Raw genomic sequence first — 20,731 nt, forward strand, 5'->3', positions numbered from 1 at the left:
TTGATAAAGGGAACCTGTCACCAGCATTTTCGGTATCAAGCCAGCAATACCTTGTGAAAATGGGTGAAAAATCATTGTTAGCTAACCTATAAATATGTTAAAAGTCGGCTCTGTACCTTCAGTATTCCGGTTTTCAGTGGTCCCACGCCATATGCAAATGAGCACAAAAGAGTCAAATCTTCACTTGAAAAGAGTCAGGTTTTCATTCCTCCGGCGCTTCAGAGCTGGCTCCGCCTCCTTGTTTTTGATTGACAGCTCCTCACTGCACTGCACATGAAATCCCGCGCTTGCTCATTGACAATTGACAGTTATGCTGTATAACATACGACGACGAAAGGGGGTGTGTACACGCGCGGCGCATGCGCAGTTAAAAATTTCAGGATGAATGAAGCAGGGAAGGGTGGTGAGGCACGCATGCGCGAGATCTGAAATGCGATTTCGCCATTTAGTGTTGTACGGGCGGCGTACGTGGGCGGAGTTAAGATCGTGCGTCACTAAGCTAAATTTAATTACCATAAATGGCGGTAAAACTTTAAATGATAATATTTCGGGCAAGAGGAGGACGTGAGGAGAGAAGAACACATCAATCAACTATGGACAGCTGCGGCCACTACAGGGTCAGGACGTTTTATAAGGTAAGATGGTGATGACAGGATCCCTTTAAATACATTTTGGGAAATCATTCCCCCTACTTCATGTCGCCCACCCCTTCCAATTTATTGTGGGCAGCGTCAGTGTACATCCCCCGGCTCTACACGCGGATTATCCATTGTATACAATGGGAAGCGGATTTCACATGAATTTCAGCGCAGAATCTGCGTAAAATCTTGAACATGTGAGCGAAAATGAAATGTTCAAGTCCAATAGCATCAGGCTGGAAAATCCACAGGTGCACATATAGTTTGCTATATTCAATACTTGACACTAAGTGCAGATTTTCTGAAGAATTTGCCTTCATTTTGTAAGCCAAAACCAGATATGGATCCAGGAGAGGAAACCTATTAGGCCTTTCTTTATATATTTTTTCTGTTTAGGTTCCAATCCTGGTTTTGGCTTAAAAAATACATGCAAAATCTGCAACAAATCTGCACTGTGGGAACCCAGCCTTAATCTGCAAGTAAAACTGCTGCAGATTTTTGTGGCAGATTTACCAGCATTTATCTTGAGATTCTGCTACAGATTTTCTGTTGCAGAGAATCTGCAGCTTATCCTATGTGTGGGAACAAACCCTTAGTGAAGAAGTAGATCACTATACTAGAATTTTTTTTTTACTTTCCGGCCATTCATTTTATAATTATATTCCGAGAGATTTTTTATTTCTTTAAAAAATTCTTACCAAAAATCTATATAAAATATAACATTTAAATAAATTAATAAAAAAGCCTTAAAGCATTCTACATTTTAAAATACTTTAAACCCGTGTCATCTGTATAATAGGCAAGCAAGCCACAGAAAACATGAAAACCATTAAAAGAAATACCAACAAAGAAAACAAATCCACAGTAATCGGATGTTTTATAAAGGAATTAGTCAAGAAATGTAGATACCCAATAGAAGTGATAATGATGTAGTCATAGGGACGCGGTGTGGAAAGATATCAGTGTTATTGGCCAAGAAGACGCCATAGGCAAGGGAGGTAGATGATTCAGTGCCCGGTGAGGGGGCTGACGGCAGACCAAGTTGTGAGGAGCCTGACAAAGGGTCGTTGTTGCCTGGTGCTTCAGATGAGGGTCCCCCAGCAAAACTGGAGTCTCCTTGGTGAATAGGTGAGACTCGAGCGTCGGTCCTATCTTGAGTCCTAGTGTAACTGAGCAGGGCTGGTCTGTAGTTCGTTCAAGCGCCATTCTTTCCCAGGACCCGGTGCCATCATGGGAAAATAAGGAAAACACTTTTCCCAGGCTCCTCTTTTTCTTTTCCCCTTATTCATTGTAGATCAGTGGGTGGCAGAGATTAGGACCAGCAGAATTGTGTAGTCGGTGCCGGTTTTTATGCCACTGAGAGTCGCGTTTTAACACCCCGGTGATGCCAGAGCAGTGAGATCCTCCATGTTTTGATAGCCATGCCCCCTAGGGTTGTTCACTTCCATAGCTGATGCAGATGTTTACTTCTTTGTCACTTTGTTGATCTGAAATGGAAACAGAACTTTATCATTTCATATAATAATAATTAATATTTAGCGCCAACATTGTGGCAGTAATTGCAAGAGTTTATGATCTTAATGGAATGGGAGGACACGATAGGTACACGGTGATAGTGTTCTCCAAGGGCCCAACCCTTTGTATTGGCAATGAGAATAAAAATAAAGCTGCATGAACCCATCACCCAGCCAGTATATGAGCCAACATGGATATAAAGTGCAAAGTGATGCGACAAGGGTATCTAGCTGAGGACAGAGTGGAGTGGGGATATCTGGCCAAATCAGGTTGTGTGTGGTACTATGGTTATGTGACATAGGGATTCTTTAAAATAAATTTTAAAAAAGCTGTACATTTTAGAAAAAAAAAAGTCTAATGGTCCAGGACAGTGAGTTGCACAGAATGAGGACATGACAGCAGAGACAGTGGACATACAATCACTGGCGATATTTAGGAGAGCTGGGAGAACACTAACCCTGCTCTAGTCTGCCAAACTAGAATTGTGTAAGGTGAAAACAGGAGGGGGCCCATGCACGGTCATACAAATACGAGGTCAGGGTTGGCAGAATTCATGCAACACGATAAACAGATACAGGTCAGGGCAGGCAGTGATCCCAAGACAGAGTTAGAAAACAGTCCGGGTCACATCCAAAATAGCAAATAACAAACACCTTCACAAATGGACAGGATTCAAAGAATCTTGTTGCTCAGATTTTGAACCCCATTGGGGACAGGGACTCCTCAATATATTGGCGCTATATAAGCAACGCGAAATGCATATAAATATGTGAGAACTTACAGAGTCGGCTTCTTTGATCACAATGAGTTGTCTTCCAATTGGTGGCAGTGCTTTCTGAAAAACAAATTGAATAATTATTAATTGATTGATCATTGAGTAGAACATGTTAAACATATCCTATATCTTCTATCACATTTCTAAATATATTGTTTATTAAATGCATCTCCACCCAAAATGAAAAAAAAATCACCATGATTGATCCTCTTCTGTAACACTCTTAAACATTGTATTAAGTTATTTCTTAGTTCTGTCTCCTTCTCGCAAGTGACGGACAACAATCAGCCATTACAGCTCTAATAGGGATTGGCATCAAGCTTTACCAGACTCTTGAATATCAAATCTTGTAGCATGTAGTGATATTCCTTCACAACTATGTGCAGATTGGCAGGTCAGTAGTCTAGTAACGCTAGGCGACAATCCCTGTGGTAGCCAGAATGGTGGCCATATTGGTTGTCAACCAACATCCAATTAAATGTTAAACAACTTGAAGAGGTTGACTCAAGGACTTCTATATATCCTAGGAATTTTCTGGTTTGAGGAGAAAATGCCCTTTAACTAACTAAACACAAGTGAGGTGGGTCTTTCTAATGATGCTGAGATTGATCTTATTTTTCTTCCTCCGGTCCAAGATTTTGTCACCTGTATAAATAGCATATAATAATTCCCTTTATTGCAGGATATTGAGATTATATGATGTCATTATTAAGACATTCATCACTAATAGTTCTCAGGATGCAGAAGATTATTCTTGTGGACTATGATTCCCCCAGAATTAATGTCCTTCGCCCCATCTCCAGGACTGCTTTATCATGTGATATAGGGCTTTGTCCTGGGTCTGGGGTATATACAGCCTTTATCATACACACCTCTGAGATGTTCCGCAGATCATCCTCATCTGTTTGTGTTGCTACTGAGACCAGTAAGTACGAGTTGGTACTTGTGCTAGTAGAGAACATGATGATGTGATCCAGGTCCCTTTCCGTAACTTGGGTGCCAACATGTATTTTCTTTGGGATCGTTGGCTGATGCTCTTCTAAACCAAACTTCTACAAAACAGAATAAAAGTGAATAAAAGTGAATCATACTGGTAGATGTTTCTATTACTAGATAATTATATCACCAAAGAGCAAACATACAGCAAATAACAGATCAAGATTTAGGAAAACATTCGTGCCATATCCAAAGGTAGGGCCCCCCAACCTTCAAAAGAATGGGTGCCCAAGTGGTCCAGGGCGCATGGCTGTTCTCATAACTCTCATAGAACATAATAGAGAAACGCGCACATGCTTTCTGACTTTCACCTGCATCTCCTCCACTTTGTGTCCACCCAGCTTCTACTTATATTATGACTGAGGGTTCACATAAGCTAGAAAATCAGATACAACACAAGACAGTGACTGCAGGAAATCAGTAATAAACTCATGTTCTCACCTTGCGGAAGAAATCTATGAAGCTTCTTTTCTTGGTTTTAGTAGGTGCAATCTGCAGTTTGATCTACAGAAAGAAAACACATTTAGGCCGGGTTCACACGTAGCGTAAACACTGCAGATTTTCCACAACCGATTTCATTTGCCGAAAATATGCAGCGTAGTACAGTAGCAACAAAGTAGATGAGCCTTGAGCAAATCTCATCCACGCGCAGAGTAAAAAAACGTTCATAGATTGACCTGGGTGCCGTTTTTTAATAAATCGCTGCTTTTCTGTTTCAGGTTGGCGCCATTGAAATCAATGGGGAGATAAAACCTGCATGAAGTAGCAGATGTTGCGAGTTTTGCAGCTGAAAATCTGCAATATCGCTGCAAGGATCGCAACTCAGAAAAAAAATTCTCATACTTGCCCGGAACTTTGTGTTCCTGCATCCAATGCATCCGCCAGGGATGAGGTTTCATCCCATGTAACTGCTGCAGCCAATCACAGGCTGTAGCGTCACATTGATTGAAACGTCATCCCAGGAGGCTGGGCTGCAGGATGTCAGAGGGATGCGTCGCCATGGCTACAGGTAAGTATGGAAATTTTTTACGTGCTGTTTTTCGCAGCGGACGTTCCGGCCGAAAAACTGCACCACAATTATCCTCATATATACCGATCTAATCTCATATCTGTCTGTCTATTTCTTATCTGTTTTCCTACCTATCTATTATTCTCATATCTATTCATCTATCTTTGTGGATTGATAGTTCCGGTAACATTACCTTAACAGAATAACCCCTCCTGACTGTGGATGTCAGCGGCTTCAGGTCTAGCTGAATCTCCTCAATCTGGGTTACTGGATTTTCAGATGTTTTATCTGCCGAATCCTTAGGAGTGCCACTTGGTGCTACATAAGCCTGCCAAAGAAAACAACTAGAGTTTAGGGGCTTTCCCAAAATCTTAAATTATCAACTATTTACAGGATAGATGATAATTGTCTGATCACTGGAGATTGCTGGAACCCCCACAGATCATGAGAACGGGGGTCCAAAATCCCCAGATCCTCCTCATTGCTTGACCGCAGTAAGGAGGACATTGAATGGAGTGGTGGTTCAGCCTGCGCGCTACCGCTACATTCAAAGTGTACGGGAATTACAGAAACAGACGAGTACAGCGCTCGGCTGTTTCCATCATTCTCATAGACAATGAATGGAACGGTGAACGCAGGCTCGACAGCAGCTCCATTTAAGCTCCTTTTCACTGCTGGGCGTGCAGTGAGGAGGATCTGGGGGATCGGGACCTCCATTCTCATGATCGGTGGGGGTACCAGCAGTTGGGTACCCAGCGATCAGAAATTATCAATTATTCTGTGAATAGGTGATAATTTATGATTTTGGGAACACTCCTTTAATAGATGGGAATTGCACAACATGTACTTGATATGCATGATCCCAGTATCTTACCAATGTAACATCCTCCAATAGATCCAAACACCCACCAATCACGTCTTCTACGTATGTAGAAAAAAATTCTGCAAAAAAATGACACTAAAAAGAGAAATCTTACCTTTCTCCTGTTAATACATTTCCAGAAACGTTTCCGTGTCCTGGATACATTTTTAGGCTCTTTTTTTGGAACGTCAATGATGTTATCAAAGGAGCCAGCAGGACGTTGCTGTAAATAAGTAGAAAACTGAGTTCATTGAATGTGTTTCTGTAATTCCTTATAATTATTAGAATTTCCAGCCAACACATTCTATAGCGCTGTACACAGATTATCATCACTCACTGTACCCAATGGGGCTCATAACGCCAATCTCTCCATCTCAGACACACACTGAGGCCAATTACATAGGAAATAACCTATCAGTATGTAATCATAGCGTGAAAGGAAATAGAGAACGGGGGAAATCCACGCAAACACAGAAAGAACATATAAACTCCATGCAGGCGTTTTCCTTGGTCGGATTGGACCCCAGGGACACATTGCTGAGCACCCAGTCACCATGCTCATGATTTGTTTGTAGTAGTGGAGATAAATCCTGATCTTGTGATTATATATAAGGGGCTTCTGTCACTTTGCTGATATACCATACATTGAAGGGGTTGTGTGGGGTTAGAAAAAAGGTCTGATTCTTGTTCAGAAACAGTGCCACTATTGTCTATGGGCTGTGTCCGGCACTTCATTCCCATTCAAGTAAATGGGGCTCTGATGTAATACCTGACACAACCAATAGTCAAGAGGGGCGCTGTTTCTGGAAGGAAAACAGCCCCTTTTTCTAATGCTGGACAATCCCTTTACCCTCTAATAACAGTTTCCAATAAGGATATATGCAAATGTGTCCAATAACAATGTCCGACCAAGTAGCCAATATCCATGGGTAAGTGTTGGCAGCATCACTTCTTTCTCTATTATTCCGGATAGCACAACATCAGAATGAGAGGGATGTATAATACCCCCTCCCCCAGATCAGTATAATGGACACCAACTTCTAAAGAGCTAATACACTCGTTGTACCCCAAAAAATGTGAAGAAATCCTAATCATAAAATAAATGTAATTATTCTCTTTTATTTTTCCATTTTACCAATAGATAGAATTTCCTTATCGATTATATCTATTAGGCTGGGTTCACACGACCTATTTTCAGACGTAAACGAGGCGTATTATGCCTCGTTTTACGTCTGAAAAGACGGCTCCAATACGTCGGCAAACATCTGCCCATTCATTTGAATGGGTTTGCCGACGTACTGTGCCGACGACCTGTCATTTACGCGTCGTCGTTTGACAGCTGTCAAACGACGACGCGTAAAAATACAGCCTCGTCAAAAGAAGTGCAGGACACTTCTTTGGACGTTTTTGGAGCCGTTTTCTCATAGACTCCAATGAAAACAGCTCCAAAAACGGACGTAAAAAACGCAGCGAAAACGCCGCGAAAAACGCGAGTTGCTCAAAAAACGTCTGAAAATCAGGGGCTGTTTTCCCACTTCTTTGCCACGTAATTTGAGCTGTTCTTCATTGAACTCAATGAAGCACAGCTCAAGATTTACGAGCGTCTCAGACGCCTCGTAAATTACGAGGAGGAGCATTTACGTGTGAAACGAGGCAGCTGTAAACAGTCTGTCTTTTCACACGTAAATGCCTCTCATCGTGTGAACATACTCTTAGGGTATGTGCACACGTAGTGACCAAAAACGTCTGAAAATACAGAGCTGTTTTCAAGGGAAAACAGCCCCTGATTTTCAGACGTTTTTTGAGCAACTCACGTTTTTCGCGGCGTTTTTCGCGCCGTTTTCGCGGCGTTATTTACGTCCGTTTTTGGAGCTGTTTTCATTGGAGTCTATGAGAAAACAGCTCCAAAAACGTCCAAGGAAGTGTCCTGCACTTCTTTTGACGAGGCTGTATTTTTATGCGTCGTCTTTTGACAGCTGTCAAACGACGACGCGTAAATGACAGGTCGTCGGCACAGTACGTCGGCAAAGCCATTCAAATGAATGGGCAGATGTTTGCCGACGTATTGTAGTCCTATTTTCAGACGTAAAACGAGGCATAATACGCCTCGTTTACGTCTGAAAATAGGTCGTGTGAACCCAGCCTAAGGGAAAAGACTGGAGGAATATAGTGACTGCGGGGGCACGGCTAGAAGGGGTTTAGAGTTAACAGTCGCACCTGGCCATGGTGTCTGAGGAGGCCCGGAGGCCCCTCTGCCAGAATTGTAACTGGAACATTGTAGGTGGGGGGTCCTGTTACAGATGTTACATTGGAGTCCATAAGCTTTGAATTACGCCTCTGACTGACTGACATAGGGGCAGCTCTTCCATTTGGTGCCAGGAGAACAACTTGAAGGAATAGGAATTCCCGGCACCTGCCTTGTTTTGAACGGAAAGACTCCGGTCACAGATATATATTAGGAAATTGCTGGGATTTTAGTTCCATAATGTTATTAAGTGGCTCCAAGGTGGAGCTTTTACTTGATGAGGAAATATATAACATATAAAAAAAATACATCACCTGGACTTTGGATGAATGACATTGAAAAAAGTTCCATCTCCTGCTCTTCTTCCCGGGCTCCGCAAACTTGGTGACATGAGTTTGATAACGGGACCGAGCAGGTAAATATTCCTGTGGGACAGAGAAGGAATAATCTCCATTCAGTGACATGATTTATAACCTCCTTATGTCGCATTACATTAAGGCTGAGTTCACACGGGGTGGATACGCTGCGTAAAAGCACACATCATATCCATACTGTGCGCCGCAGGGAATTCTGGCCGAAAAACCGGACCAAACAGTGGAAATCTGCAGCATTTAGCCTGTGATTGGGTGCAGCGGCGGTCACAAAGGATGAAGAGTCAAGCGTCATCCCAGGAGGCCGGCCCTCTGACATCATCCAGGCCGGCTTATACTTACACAGACTCCTGGGTAAGTATAAGATTTATTTATTTTGTGCGACTTGCATTTTTATTGCGGCAGAATCGCTGTGAATCCGCCGAAAAAAAACGCAACAACTGTTATTGAATTGAAAGAGGAAAACCCGCAACAAATAAGCAGCGTTTACGCAAATACAATTGACATGCTACGGAAAAAAATTCTGCACCACTGGTAAATTTCTGAGTGTTTTTTCCGCTCGTTATTTCCGCAGCGTGTGGATGAGATTTGTTTTATCTCATCCTCTTTGCTGCTACTGTATTTGCTGCGGATTTTCCACAACAAATTCCGTTGCGTAAAATCCGCAGTATTTACGCAACGTGTGAACTGACCCTAGGGAGGTTGTCCTGGATTAGAAAATAATCTACTTTTTCCTGACACAGCGCCACTCCTGTCCTTGAGCTGGTATTGCAGGTCAGCCCAATTCAAGTGAATACAATATCATACGCAGCTAATGAACTAAAGCGGTGATATTTGTGGGGGAAAAACAGACCCTATTTTCCAATTCTGAACAATTAACACATTTGAATCAATTTTGCTATTCTAAAAACACAAGTAAACAAACATTTCTATGAATTACTGCTCATTACTTATTCCCAATCAATCCTCAATAATTATCAATACATGAATATATAATTACTTACCAGAAATCTGTCCATATTTGGACTAAAATGCGCAATAGCAAAATATAAAATCAATTCTCTCTCCTCTCTTCCTCTCTCTCTCCTACAAAACCCTCAAAGGAATCAAGGTAAAGCCTGGCCTAATAGGGTAGAGACTGATGACATCATAATGGACTTGATGACATCACCACAGCAGCATTCTAATCATCCACCCCCCAATCTTATCAATGTACTACTAAAAATGATTTAAAAAATTAAACTGTTACATCCCCTCCCCCGACCCCTTGTAATAAATGGTGGAGCTTTTTTTTCTCAGTTTTTTTTAAATTTTATTTATAGAACAGGAAATTATACAGTTTTTTTAATATACTTGTATTAACAATTCTGCTCACATACCTTTTATATAACAGTACAGTGGCCCCCGTCTCCACAGTAGAATGGTATAATCCACAGATCAGGCCTGTGTAATGCATCCACAGGCTAACTGAAAATGACTAAACATGGCGTCAGTCATGTGACCCCCCCCCCCACACACACACACACATGTAGGGTTGGCGTCAGGTGAAAAGATTAATTCAACACAGGCTCTCACTTCTATTCTTTTACTGTAAATCCAACAATAAAATTATTGTATGATTCCCCTACTTTGGGGAGCAGACAAGGAGGAAACTGAGGTTGGGGACGTCGATCCCGCTGGAGTCCCCCTGAGAGCTTGTACCTGATCCCACGTTACCCGCTAGGGTGGAAACGCGCCTCTGACAGTCACGGCGGGAGCTACCCACTACTGTGAGAATATTCAGGGGTAAGAGTTACACTCCCGTCCCCTGTGGGTATCGAAATTACTACTCGCTCCTTCCGGCACTGCCGCGGGTCATGGCGGCGTTACCTTTTGCGGCCTCACTCTCCCGCCCTCCGGCCAATAGGGATCGGACACGCCTTGGAACGCAACCAAAGTTTAGGGTACAGGTGCGAGAATCTATCCGTTATTTGTCCATCAACACGTCCTGGGTTGTTCGTCACCCTGTCCCTTTAAGAACTGTCTGCTCCCAATGAAGTCACTTTTCATCCACTTAAAGAGACTCTGTCACCACATTATAAGTGTCCTGTCTTCTATATAAGAAGATCGGCGCTGTAATGTAGGTGACAGCAGTGCTTTTTATTTAGAAAAACTATCTATTTAAACCACTTTATTAGCGATTTTTAGCTTTATGCTAATGAGTTTCTTAATGCCCAAGTGGGTGTGTTTTTACTTTCGACCAAGTGGACACTTGATTAACGTTAATGTCTGTGTATGTGGCTGCACATCGTGTTCTAGTAAGAACGCGATGCTGCTGTGTAAATGAATGGAGAGAAGTGTATGACGCTGATTGGTCACTGATTGGTCAGCGTCATGCACTCCTCTGTACAACACCCAGTTGGTCAAAAGTAAAAACACGACCACTTGGGCATTAAGAAACTCATTAGCATAAATCTAAAATCGCTAATAAAGTGGTAAAAATAGATCGTTTTTTCAAATAAAAAGCATTACTGTCACCTACATTATAGCGCACATCTCATTATGTAGGAGACAGGGCACTTATAATGTGGTGACAGAGCCTCTTTAAACAATTTAGCACAAATCTCTGCTCAACATTACAAACATATTCTCTGTTTCTTCAGCTCAGGCAAATGGTTTTAAACAGGTAAAGAAGAGGAGAAGCAGTGAGAGAACGAGACACTATTCCAGATTCATCAGCTAACACCGTCATCGGAAGTCATTCTCATCAGATCTCACACAGACGCCATTACCAGTGTGGGCACCAGATTACACACCAGTGTGGGCACTTATCTGAGGTGCTGGCCAGCTCCATGGCTCCTCTCCCTGTTCCAGTTCAGCTTTTTCCTATTGGCACCTTCTCTGGGGTGGCTTTATCTCTCTGCTGCGGAGCTGATCCCGGCTCCTCCTGGTCCTGGCTCCTCTCAGTTCCTCCCCTGAGCCTCCTCTCTCCACACGTGTTTTACATCGCGCACACAGTCCTGCACTTCTTGTCAGACAGCTCTATCTCTTCAGCCACTGGTTCTTCAGTGACACCTAGTGGCTGCTAATAACATGGCAGGGGTACACTAAACAGAATGAAAGTACCAACCAACATGAAAGATGCACAGGGAAGACAGTTCAATTTAAACAGGGCAGTATCACCCCCTTACACACACATACACATCATGGGACCTGTGGCATTCAGGGTTACATGAGATACATGTGTTGGCACCACATAGAGGACATATCTATGGGCAGAGTAAATAGGCCTAATGGCTATTTCTGGGTGTGTATTTACTTTTAGAACATGGCTGCCTGTCTCTAGGTGATGTATAAAATGGCTGCCTGTCTCTAGGTGATGTATAAAATGTCTGCCTGTCTCTAGGTGATGTATAAAATGGCTGCCTGTCTCTAGGTGATGTATAAAATGGCTGCCTGTCTCTAGGTGATGTATAAAATGTCTGCCTGTCTCTAGGTGATGTATAAAATGGCTGCCTGTCTCTAGGTGATGTATAAAATGGCTGCCTGTCTCTAGGTGATGTATAAAATGGCTTTCAGTCTCTAGATTATGCATAAAATGTCTGCCTGTCTCTAGGTGATGTATAAAATGGCTGCCTGTCTCTAGGTGATGTATAAAATGGCTGCCTGTCTCTAGGTGATGTATAAAATGGCTGCCTGTCTCTAGGTGATGTATAAAATGGCTGCCTGTCTCTAGGTGATGTATAAAATGGCTTTCAGTCTCTAGATTATGCATAAAATGGCTGCCTGTCTCTAGGTGCTTAAAATGCTATTGGCGTGTAGCCCAGTCTGACTGAATGTGGCGGCCAGTTTTACCGTGAAGCTGTCACACTCTACAGACAGACTCCTTCTCACAGGCTGCTCTGCGCGACAACAGCATTTTGGCACCAGAGCACTCATTTTGGGCAGTCCACCCCCCTACCCCATGTTGCCCACCCCATCAGATCCATCGTAGGCAGCGTCATCACCCGGCTCTACACGCGAATTACCCTGTGAAAATAATAGGAGACGGATTTCACACAGATTTTGTCGGGTAATCGTGAATTTTAGGCCTCATGCACACAACCGTAAAAAAAACTCTGTAATTACGGACTCGCTTGGTTCTATTGGTCGTGGACACCTTTATGTACCGCTACGGAAAGGTGTACGTGCTGTAGAACTGTGCCGGGAATTACGGAGCATGTCCTACTGTTTTTTACGAGCCATTCTCTCATAATTTGTATACTTGTGAATACGGGCACGGCCGTGTGCATGAGGCCTTAATCAAGCCTGCCTAAAAATAAATATTCAATTCCAGAAGCGGCGGAGAAATGCTTCAACACACCATCATTTTTTTTTTAAATTTACCTTCTGTCCATTTTTTTTTTACATGCAGGCTACATGCACACGTTGAGTATTTTGCTGTGGAAAATACGCAGCAAAACCGCAGGAAACCGCAAGAAATTCACAGCAAAAAAACGCTTTTTCAGGGTGCGGTTTTTCTGTAAATCGTGGCCTTTTCATGCTGCGGGTTTTTCTGCGTATTTCTGCATAACTAAGGAGATAGAATTCGCAAGCGGAATCGCGGGATAAATTGACACGCTACAATTTCGAAAATACGCACCGCGGGTCAATATCTGTCCCAAAAAATACTGCAGCATGGACATGAGATTGCATGGAATCTCATTGACTATGCTGGTACTGTATTACACTGCAGTTTTGCTGCACGCAAATACACGCGGCAAAACTGCACGTAATACCGTTACGTTTTTTCTTTGTTTTTGAAAAAAATAACAGCTTATCAAATTACCAAGCACATTTCGATAAAAAAATTTAAAAAAAGGAACGTAATTTCAAAAAAATAAAATGATATCATTTGCTTGGTTTGGGATCGCTGTCAGACCTTTCTGTTGTCTGAACCTTCAGGTTGGATTTACACGTGGTGTAATTTTCGTAGCAAAAACATCCGCTGTGGAAATTTATACCCTGTATTCCTATGGGTGGAAAGAAATCTGCAGCACAAACATGGTTTATATTTCCATGCAGAATTTTTCAACTGCGGAAATACTTTTCTATATGTGTTGCAGATTTTCAACGCAAAATTTCATCATAGACTTCAATACTATTTGAAAAACCGAACCGAAATCCGCAAAATAAATCCACAGCATATAGGCGACAAATTCTAGAGGTTTTTTTTGCTGCGGAATTACTGCTTCAGAATTTGTGGCGTATTTTTGTGCCATGTGTGAATCCACCCTCATGCATCAGCCTGCGGAAACCTCCGCACTATTCCCTCATGGTCCTGTCATAAATCGCTGCTCTACAGCATTACCGAACATAAATATTATGGAGCTCAATTCACACATATATTATTTTTATTTATGGCGGGGAATGTAATGCTATGTTCACTTATGATCATCTGTGTTAGGCCTTTAGAGACAGGTAGTGGAGAATATGTATAACGGTTCTCAGCGGTTTGTTTGTGGATCCTCTGTGTCGCCCGGGAGATGGTGCTTGTAACCCAGGGCAACGCTTGGCACAGCAGGTTTTATAGGTAGTCGGATGAATAGGCCAGAAGTCAGGACAGGCAGCAGACGTCGTAACGGGTATCGATAGCAATAGTTCAAGGCAAGCGGCAGGCAAGGATAGTCAAGTACAGGCAGAGGTCACAAGGGGAAATCCAGATAAAGGCAGAAGGCAAGGTAAACAGGGAACCAGGGTACACGGAAACTCACGGGGAACTTGAACAAGCAAGGATTCTGAGGGAGGAGGATCCTTAAATAGGAAGTTTTGGAATTTTGGCACGCGCTGGCCCTTTAAGAAGGGAAGAGTCAGCGCGCGCCCTCTAGTGGCTGCAGCCGCACATCGTGGATGACGACCGCGGAGGGAGGTAAGAGATGCACTTACCTGACGCTGCCCAGAGCCAGCAGAGCGTCCAGATTGGGTAAGTGGAGCTCGGGATGAACATGAGGGAATGAAGGGAGCAGGAACCGGAGCAGAGACCATTGAAGAGGCGGGGAACGGCGTGGCGGCCGTTACAATATGATATATATATATATATGGATATATCAGTGAATCGGAAATTAGAAAAGTATAAATCTTTTCCACATGTTCCAACAATAGGAAAGTTTTACCATCCGTTGCCGAGAAGTCAATTCAAAAGTGACATCTAATACGGCCACACTTTTTGTTCTCATTTGTGCAAAAAAGTGCCGCCATTTATTATAACTGGCACACCTTCCAAACAGCGACAGTCTCTCCCCTAGGTCAGAGCACACCATATTAATCAGCAGGGCGAACACCTTATTTTCACTGTATTTATATCACCCATGCAATCAGAAGCGGCGCAACGACTGTATTGAAGGACTCCAGGGCTGTCTGACCATATTTCCTGTTGTTAGGTTATACTTAGGTGTATGCCAGTACACTAAAAAGTTAGAAATCAAAATTAAAAATTTCCCTATGGAATTAAAAAGTCAAATAAATAAAAAAAAAAAGTAATGTTAAATAAAAAAATCTGTAAAAAAACACACGCAGTATCCGCAGTGTTTACTACATGTGAACTTACCCTTAAAACTCAATGTGGCTCAACACCTGTGATATGTGAAAGCGGCTCGCAACCTACAAAAGGCAAAGGCCGTCTGGCCTATACTATTTAGTATTGATGAAATTCATATAATGTATCCCACAAGTTTGACAGTAGGAAGTGATGACCCAGTTTTTGGAAAGTTATGAAATCAGTGAGGGAGCGGTTCACACTTCCTTGGGCTGCACCCAAGTGTTTTACTGTGTATCCAAGCAGAGATTTTACAAACATGAGATTGCCTCATGATCTTACATCTGCTCTTTCTGGTAATACACAGATTCACAGAATACCGTATATACAGAATGTAGTCAAGTGTCAATATAACAGGGATGTTTGTTCACAACATCCATTTCCCCCATAAAATAAAAAAAAATTCCCAGTAAGTATTGGGCCCTAGGTTGTCTTCTACTGTCAGAGAAAGACCTCAAGCCTGCTGATGCGTTCCCATTTTATTAGAAATTATTTTTACTTTTTCAGATACAGCTGCTTTGTCTCCTGTATACAGAGCAGCTGTATCTTGCGCTGAGACCTGAATCCCGTTAGGTCAGCAGGACTGACAGGTTCAGTGACAGGCTGGGAAGGGCCTGGTAATGCTAGCCTGCTGTTGTGTTGTATTTGGCTGGTTATAAAAAATGGGGGCACCCCACATAATTATTATTTTTTATTTTTTTTAAACGACGTGGGGTCATTTTCATAACCAGCCAGAAACAACACAGCAGCAGCAGCCTAGCATTACAAGGGTGGGAAGGGCCACAGTTTTTGGTCCTTCCCAGCCTCATAATACCAGCCTGCCGCTGCCCCAGTGCCCGACCATCACTACAGATGGTCCGGTACTGGATCGTACCCGGCTCTTCCCGGCACCCCTAGTGGCGGTGGGTACCGGGGTAATAATGGGGGAAAAATAACAGAGGAAAAAGGAAATGGGAGGAAACCTCCAGCTCACCAATCTAACACTCCAGTGTTTGTAGTCGCCCGGATCGACCGCGACGGCACACGGCAGCAATTGAAGAAAAAACCAGAGGAGATCCAGCGATAAAGATGTTAATAGGAAAAACTAGGTTTCCACTTTATTGGAGTACAAGATAAATGCTTGAAAAACACCAGGAGGAAAAGACAAGGTGGTGATATGCGGCAATAATGGGGGAGTTAGTGCGAGCCTTTTTACTGGCTCACACTAAGCCCCGCCGTAGTAATGGACGTCGTCAAACAAACAACTGCCATTACTAAGGCGCTAATAAAGTATTAAAAAAACAGAGACATAAGAAAATATTTTTTTTTAAATTAAAACTCCCACAAAAAACTCTCGTTAACCATTTTATAAAAAAAAATTAAAATATAGAAAACGTTGATAATCGCAGTAGTCCACCGAATCTGCGATGTAGTCCAATAGGTCCAGCGGAACCTGCAAAACAAAAAAACATAAAGTTGGTATTATGAAAAATTTTAATACTTATACTCACCTACTTCTGTCTTCTACCTGTGCCACAACAAATACTAGAGGTCCCCACAAGCACCCTGCATGCACCGCCCCACACACACGCACCCAGGCAAACCATCACACAACCTCCCCAAAAGCAACCTACACACGACCACCCCCTCTCCCACAAACAACCCCGCACACCCCCCCTCACCAGCACCCTGCACGCACTCCCACAAGGGGGGGTCGTGTATCTGTGGAGGTTGTGGGGGGGGGGGGTTGTGTGTGGCACGGTTGCATGTTTGGAGGGGTATGTGTGTGGGGGGGCTGTTTCTTCAAAACAGCTGATAAGCTGCTATGAATGATCAGTGGCGCCGCTGATCCTTCATAGCTGACAATCAGCTGTGCCCCACCCCCACAAACCCCCCCAAAACATACAACCGCGCCACATACAAACCCCCTATGCACACACAAACACCCCCCTCGCACGCACAAACCGCCCCGCACGCACGCACACACATATATATACACGCAAACATTACCTGCAGTGCGGCCGGTCTTCACCAAAATGGTGCAGTCCCTATCTCCTAAGCTTCTGCTGTCTAACTCTGTTCTGTGCATGCTCTGTGGCATGCGCAGTTCAGAGCGATCCAGCATAGAAGCTGGTTTATAGGGGGAAAGCCGGCGTGCCATTTTGGTAAAGACCAACTGCACTGCAGCCGGTAAGGTGTGTGTGTGCTTGCGTATGGGGAGGTGTTTTGCATGTTTGGGGGGGTTTGTATGAGGTGGGTTTACGTGTGGCGCGGCTGCATGTTTGGGGGGGTTTGTGTGTGGGTACCCTAGTAACAACAAATATGGCTGCCACTATAGCTACCATAGAAGTTAACCAGATTTTCCAGATGCCTAAATGGAAAACCAGACTAGTTATTCAGAAATACATGTCTGTATAATGAAGGAAATTTGGGGGGACTTTTGGAAAGCTGGGAGAAGCTGATACATTTTTAACAACATAGCAAAATACGATGTAATGGGAGACAACAGAAAACAACATCTGTTCTAATTAGATCTGACACATTTTGCGGAAGATAATACCAATTCCCTTAAGCCTCTTATGTTACTATTAATGGTCATGTTATGCTATGAATCCATTCACGCTGTTATTCAAGGAGCCAAAGCACAAACTAATCCGCACAATAATATTTGGATCTATTAGTGGGTATGAGCACAACATAGATCCTTGCACCAAATCTTTACTATGACTTAGTCTTAAAGGGAAACTTCACCTTTGCATCCAATTTAAAGCACATATTAGGGAATAGAATAAATGGCAAATGATTTACCATTTGTCAACTGCAAAAATGATTTTAATGGAATCTCTCTCCTTTAGTCATAGAACAAGCATGAAGCCTGTGAACCGCTGTATGGTGCCTCTGTACAGCACCATATCATAGAGATATTAGCTCAGTAATACGCCATCTAATGGAGCATGTCGCAATTTTTTGTCTTTGGAAAAAAAAATTCTATGAGATCAGAAGCAAACAGAGGTACATTAGGACCCCATTTGCGGTATATTACGGCTCCATACTACTCAGGGGTTGCACAGAGGCATGATCCTTCAAATACTCCATCTGACTTTACAACAGCCTATTTGGAGTCCATTGACAGAATTCAAGCTGCCTAAATTTTGATATTCCTCTTCGTTCTGCATGTTATTATTGGAATACCCTTGCTGGTAAAGCCAGTCATTTAGAAAAAAAAACAAAAAATAAATAAATTTCATTTGGAAATTTTTAAAGGCTATGGACAACTTTTACATAGTCAATTATTTTTAGATACAGTATGTCAGTGTTTACCTGGAGTTAAAGTAGCACTAAGTTTAGGCTACAATCTTTATTACTTTATTCACTTTAAAACCCCTGATATAGTAATACATGCTGTATGTGAATTCTGTGATACCACAATGCTACTGCTTTTACTAGCTCTTATGTATCAGCAGAGCTTCATTCCTGTACTGCTTTCTCCTTCTACATCCCATGAGGGATCTCTTTTCCCTTATGCTGACAGACACTGATGCTGAAGAGTTTCTGATCTCCCCTTCCTCCCCCCGAAGAGTCTGTCATGGGTGCTGCACAGCCTGTGTGACTTCTTCCTCCTTAAAGAGGCTCTGTCACCAGATTTTGCAACCCCTATCTGCTATTGCAGCAGATAGGCGCTGCAATGTAGATTACAGTAACGTTTTTATTTTAAAAAAACGAGCATTTTTGGCCAAGTTATGACCATTTTTGTATTTATGCAAATGAGGCTTGCAAAAGTACAACTGGGCGTGATTACAGTAAAAGTCCAACTGGGCGTGTATTGTGTGCGTACATCGGGGCGTTTTTACTTCTTTTACTAGCTGGGCGTTAGGAATGGGAGTGTGTGATGCTGACGAATCAGCATCATCCACTTCTCTTCGTTACCACCCAGCTTCTGGCAGGGCAGACACACAGCGTGTTCTCGAGAGATCACGCTGTGACGTCACTCACTTCCTGCCCCAGGTCCTGCATCGTGTCGGCCACATCGGCACCAGAGGCTACAGTTGATTCTGCAGCAGCATCAGCGTTTGCAGGTAAGTAGCTACATCGATTTACCTGCAAACGCCGATGCTGCTGCAGAATCAACTGTAGCCTCTGGTGCCGATGTGTCCTCGCTCGTCCGACACGATGCAGGACCTGGGGCAGGAAGTGAGTGACGTCACAGCGTGATCTCTCGAGAACACGCTGTGTCTGCACTGCCAGAAGCTGGGCGTTCTGAAGAGAAGTGGATGATACTTCTCGTCAGAACGCCCAGCTAGTAAAAGAAGTAAACACGCCCAGATGTAACACACACAATACATGCCCAGTTGTACTTTTACTTTAAACACACTCAGTTGGACTTTAGCAAGCCTCATTTACATAAATACAAAAATGGTCATAACTTGGCCAAAAATGCTCGTTTTTAAAAAATAAAAACGTTACTCTTATCTACATTCAGGGCCGCCATCAGGAATTTCAGGGCCCCCTACAGCTAAATTTTCTGGGCCCCCCTACCGTGGCACCGCCTGTTAACGGTACTCCGTCCAGCACTATATCATGGTATCCAGGGCCGCCATCAGGGGGGGTATTAGGGGTACTGATGTGAGAGGCCCGGCCAAACCTAATTGAAAGGGGGGCCCGGCAAACTGACGCGACTTGCCTTTGGTAGAAAAAAAACAGGCCCCTGTCATGAGCTGCGGGCCCCCCTTTCAATTAGGTTTGGCCGGGCCTCTCACATCAGTACCCCTAATACCCCCCTGATAGCGGCCCTGGGTAGCATGGGGGCCGTCAAACACCGCCGCCCGTGCGACCGATCGCGCGCACCCGCAAACTCCCGCGCATGCGCACCGACGACCGCCTGGAACCGCGCACCGAATTTTGAGGCAGATTTTGACCTGCCCACACTATCTTGCCGCGTTTTTTGCCCGCGGCGATTGAGGTCAGCAGACAGAAAACGCAGCGAAAAATGCATTTTCTGCCTCCCATTGATTTCGATGGGAGGTCAGAGGCAGAACCGCGGCAAGAAAGGACGTGCTGCTTTTTCTTTTTTCCGCGACTGGCTCCCATTGATTTCAGATGAAATCAATGGGAGGCGGTTTTGGAAGTTGTTTGGTGCTGATTCTGACGCAGTGTCCGAGTCAATATCAAGGCCCAAAAACTCTGTGAACTGGGCCTTATTGTTAGGGCTTATTCAGACGAACGTGTAATACGTCCGTGCAACGCGCGTGATTTTTACGCGCCTCGCACGGACCTATGTTACTCTATGGGGCCGTGCAGACTGTCAGTGATTTTCACGCAGCGTGTGTCCGCTGCGTAAAACTCACGACATGTCCTATATTTGTGCATTGTTCGCGCATCACGCACCCATTGAAGTCAATGGGTGAGTGAAAATCACGCCCAGCACTTCCGCAGCCGTATAAACTGTGAATGAAAACAGAAAAGCACCACGTGCTACAAACATACAAACAGAGTGTCATAATGATGGCGGCTGCGCGAAAATCACGCAGCCGCGCATCATACGCTGCTAACACACGGAGCTGTTATGGACCTTTTGCATGCGCAAAACGCCACGTTTTTGCGCGCGCAAAAAGCACACGCTTGTGTAAATCCGGCCTTAGGGTAGGAACACACTAGGCATGAACGCTGCGGATTTTATGCAACACATTTTATTGTGGAAAATCCGCAGCGTATCACAGTCGCAGCAGAGAGGACGAGGTTTGAACAAATCTCATCCACACGCTGCAAAAAAAATGGACCTGCAGTGTGG

General features: G+C 43.6%; 1 protein-coding gene across 2 annotated transcripts; it reads right to left on the reverse strand.

Annotated features, from left to right (window-relative positions):
• Positions 1–1,421: 1,421 nt before the first annotated feature.
• Positions 1,422–9,600, reverse strand: LOC142653001 (uncharacterized). 2 transcript variants are annotated; one of them, XM_075828708.1, is made up of 8 exons: positions 9,416–9,600; positions 8,355–8,465; positions 5,911–6,018; positions 5,127–5,261; positions 4,366–4,428; positions 3,801–3,980; positions 2,935–2,988; positions 1,422–2,125 (listed from the first exon to the last, which is right to left on the reverse strand). In XM_075828708.1, the coding sequence occupies exons 1-8, from the start codon at positions 9,428–9,430 to the stop codon at positions 2,102–2,104; spliced, it is 690 nt and encodes a 229-aa protein (XP_075684823.1). In that variant the 5' UTR covers positions 9,431–9,600; the 3' UTR covers positions 1,422–2,101. The 2 variants fall into 2 exon arrangements, with proteins under 2 accessions (XP_075684823.1, XP_075684824.1); XM_075828709.1 differs by lacking the exon at positions 5,127–5,261.
• Between the last annotated feature and the right edge of the window lie 11,131 nt (positions 9,601–20,731).

This window comes from Rhinoderma darwinii, chromosome 5 (assembly GCF_050947455.1).
Source record: "Rhinoderma darwinii isolate aRhiDar2 chromosome 5, aRhiDar2.hap1, whole genome shotgun sequence".
In the NCBI taxonomy this organism is placed as follows: Eukaryota; Metazoa; Chordata; class Amphibia; order Anura; family Rhinodermatidae; genus Rhinoderma; species Rhinoderma darwinii.

Excerpts from the sequence above, each read along its gene's own strand:
- LOC142653001 (XM_075828708.1), bottom strand. Across the intron at positions 4,429-5,126 it reads GGAGGGGTTATTCTGTTAAG|ATCAAACTGCAGATTGCACC; the intron begins GTAATGTTACCG and ends TTCTTTCTGTAG. Across the intron at positions 3,981-4,365 it reads TCATAGATTTCTTCCGCAAG|AAGTTTGGTTTAGAAGAGCA; the intron begins GTGAGAACATGA and ends TCTGTTTTGTAG.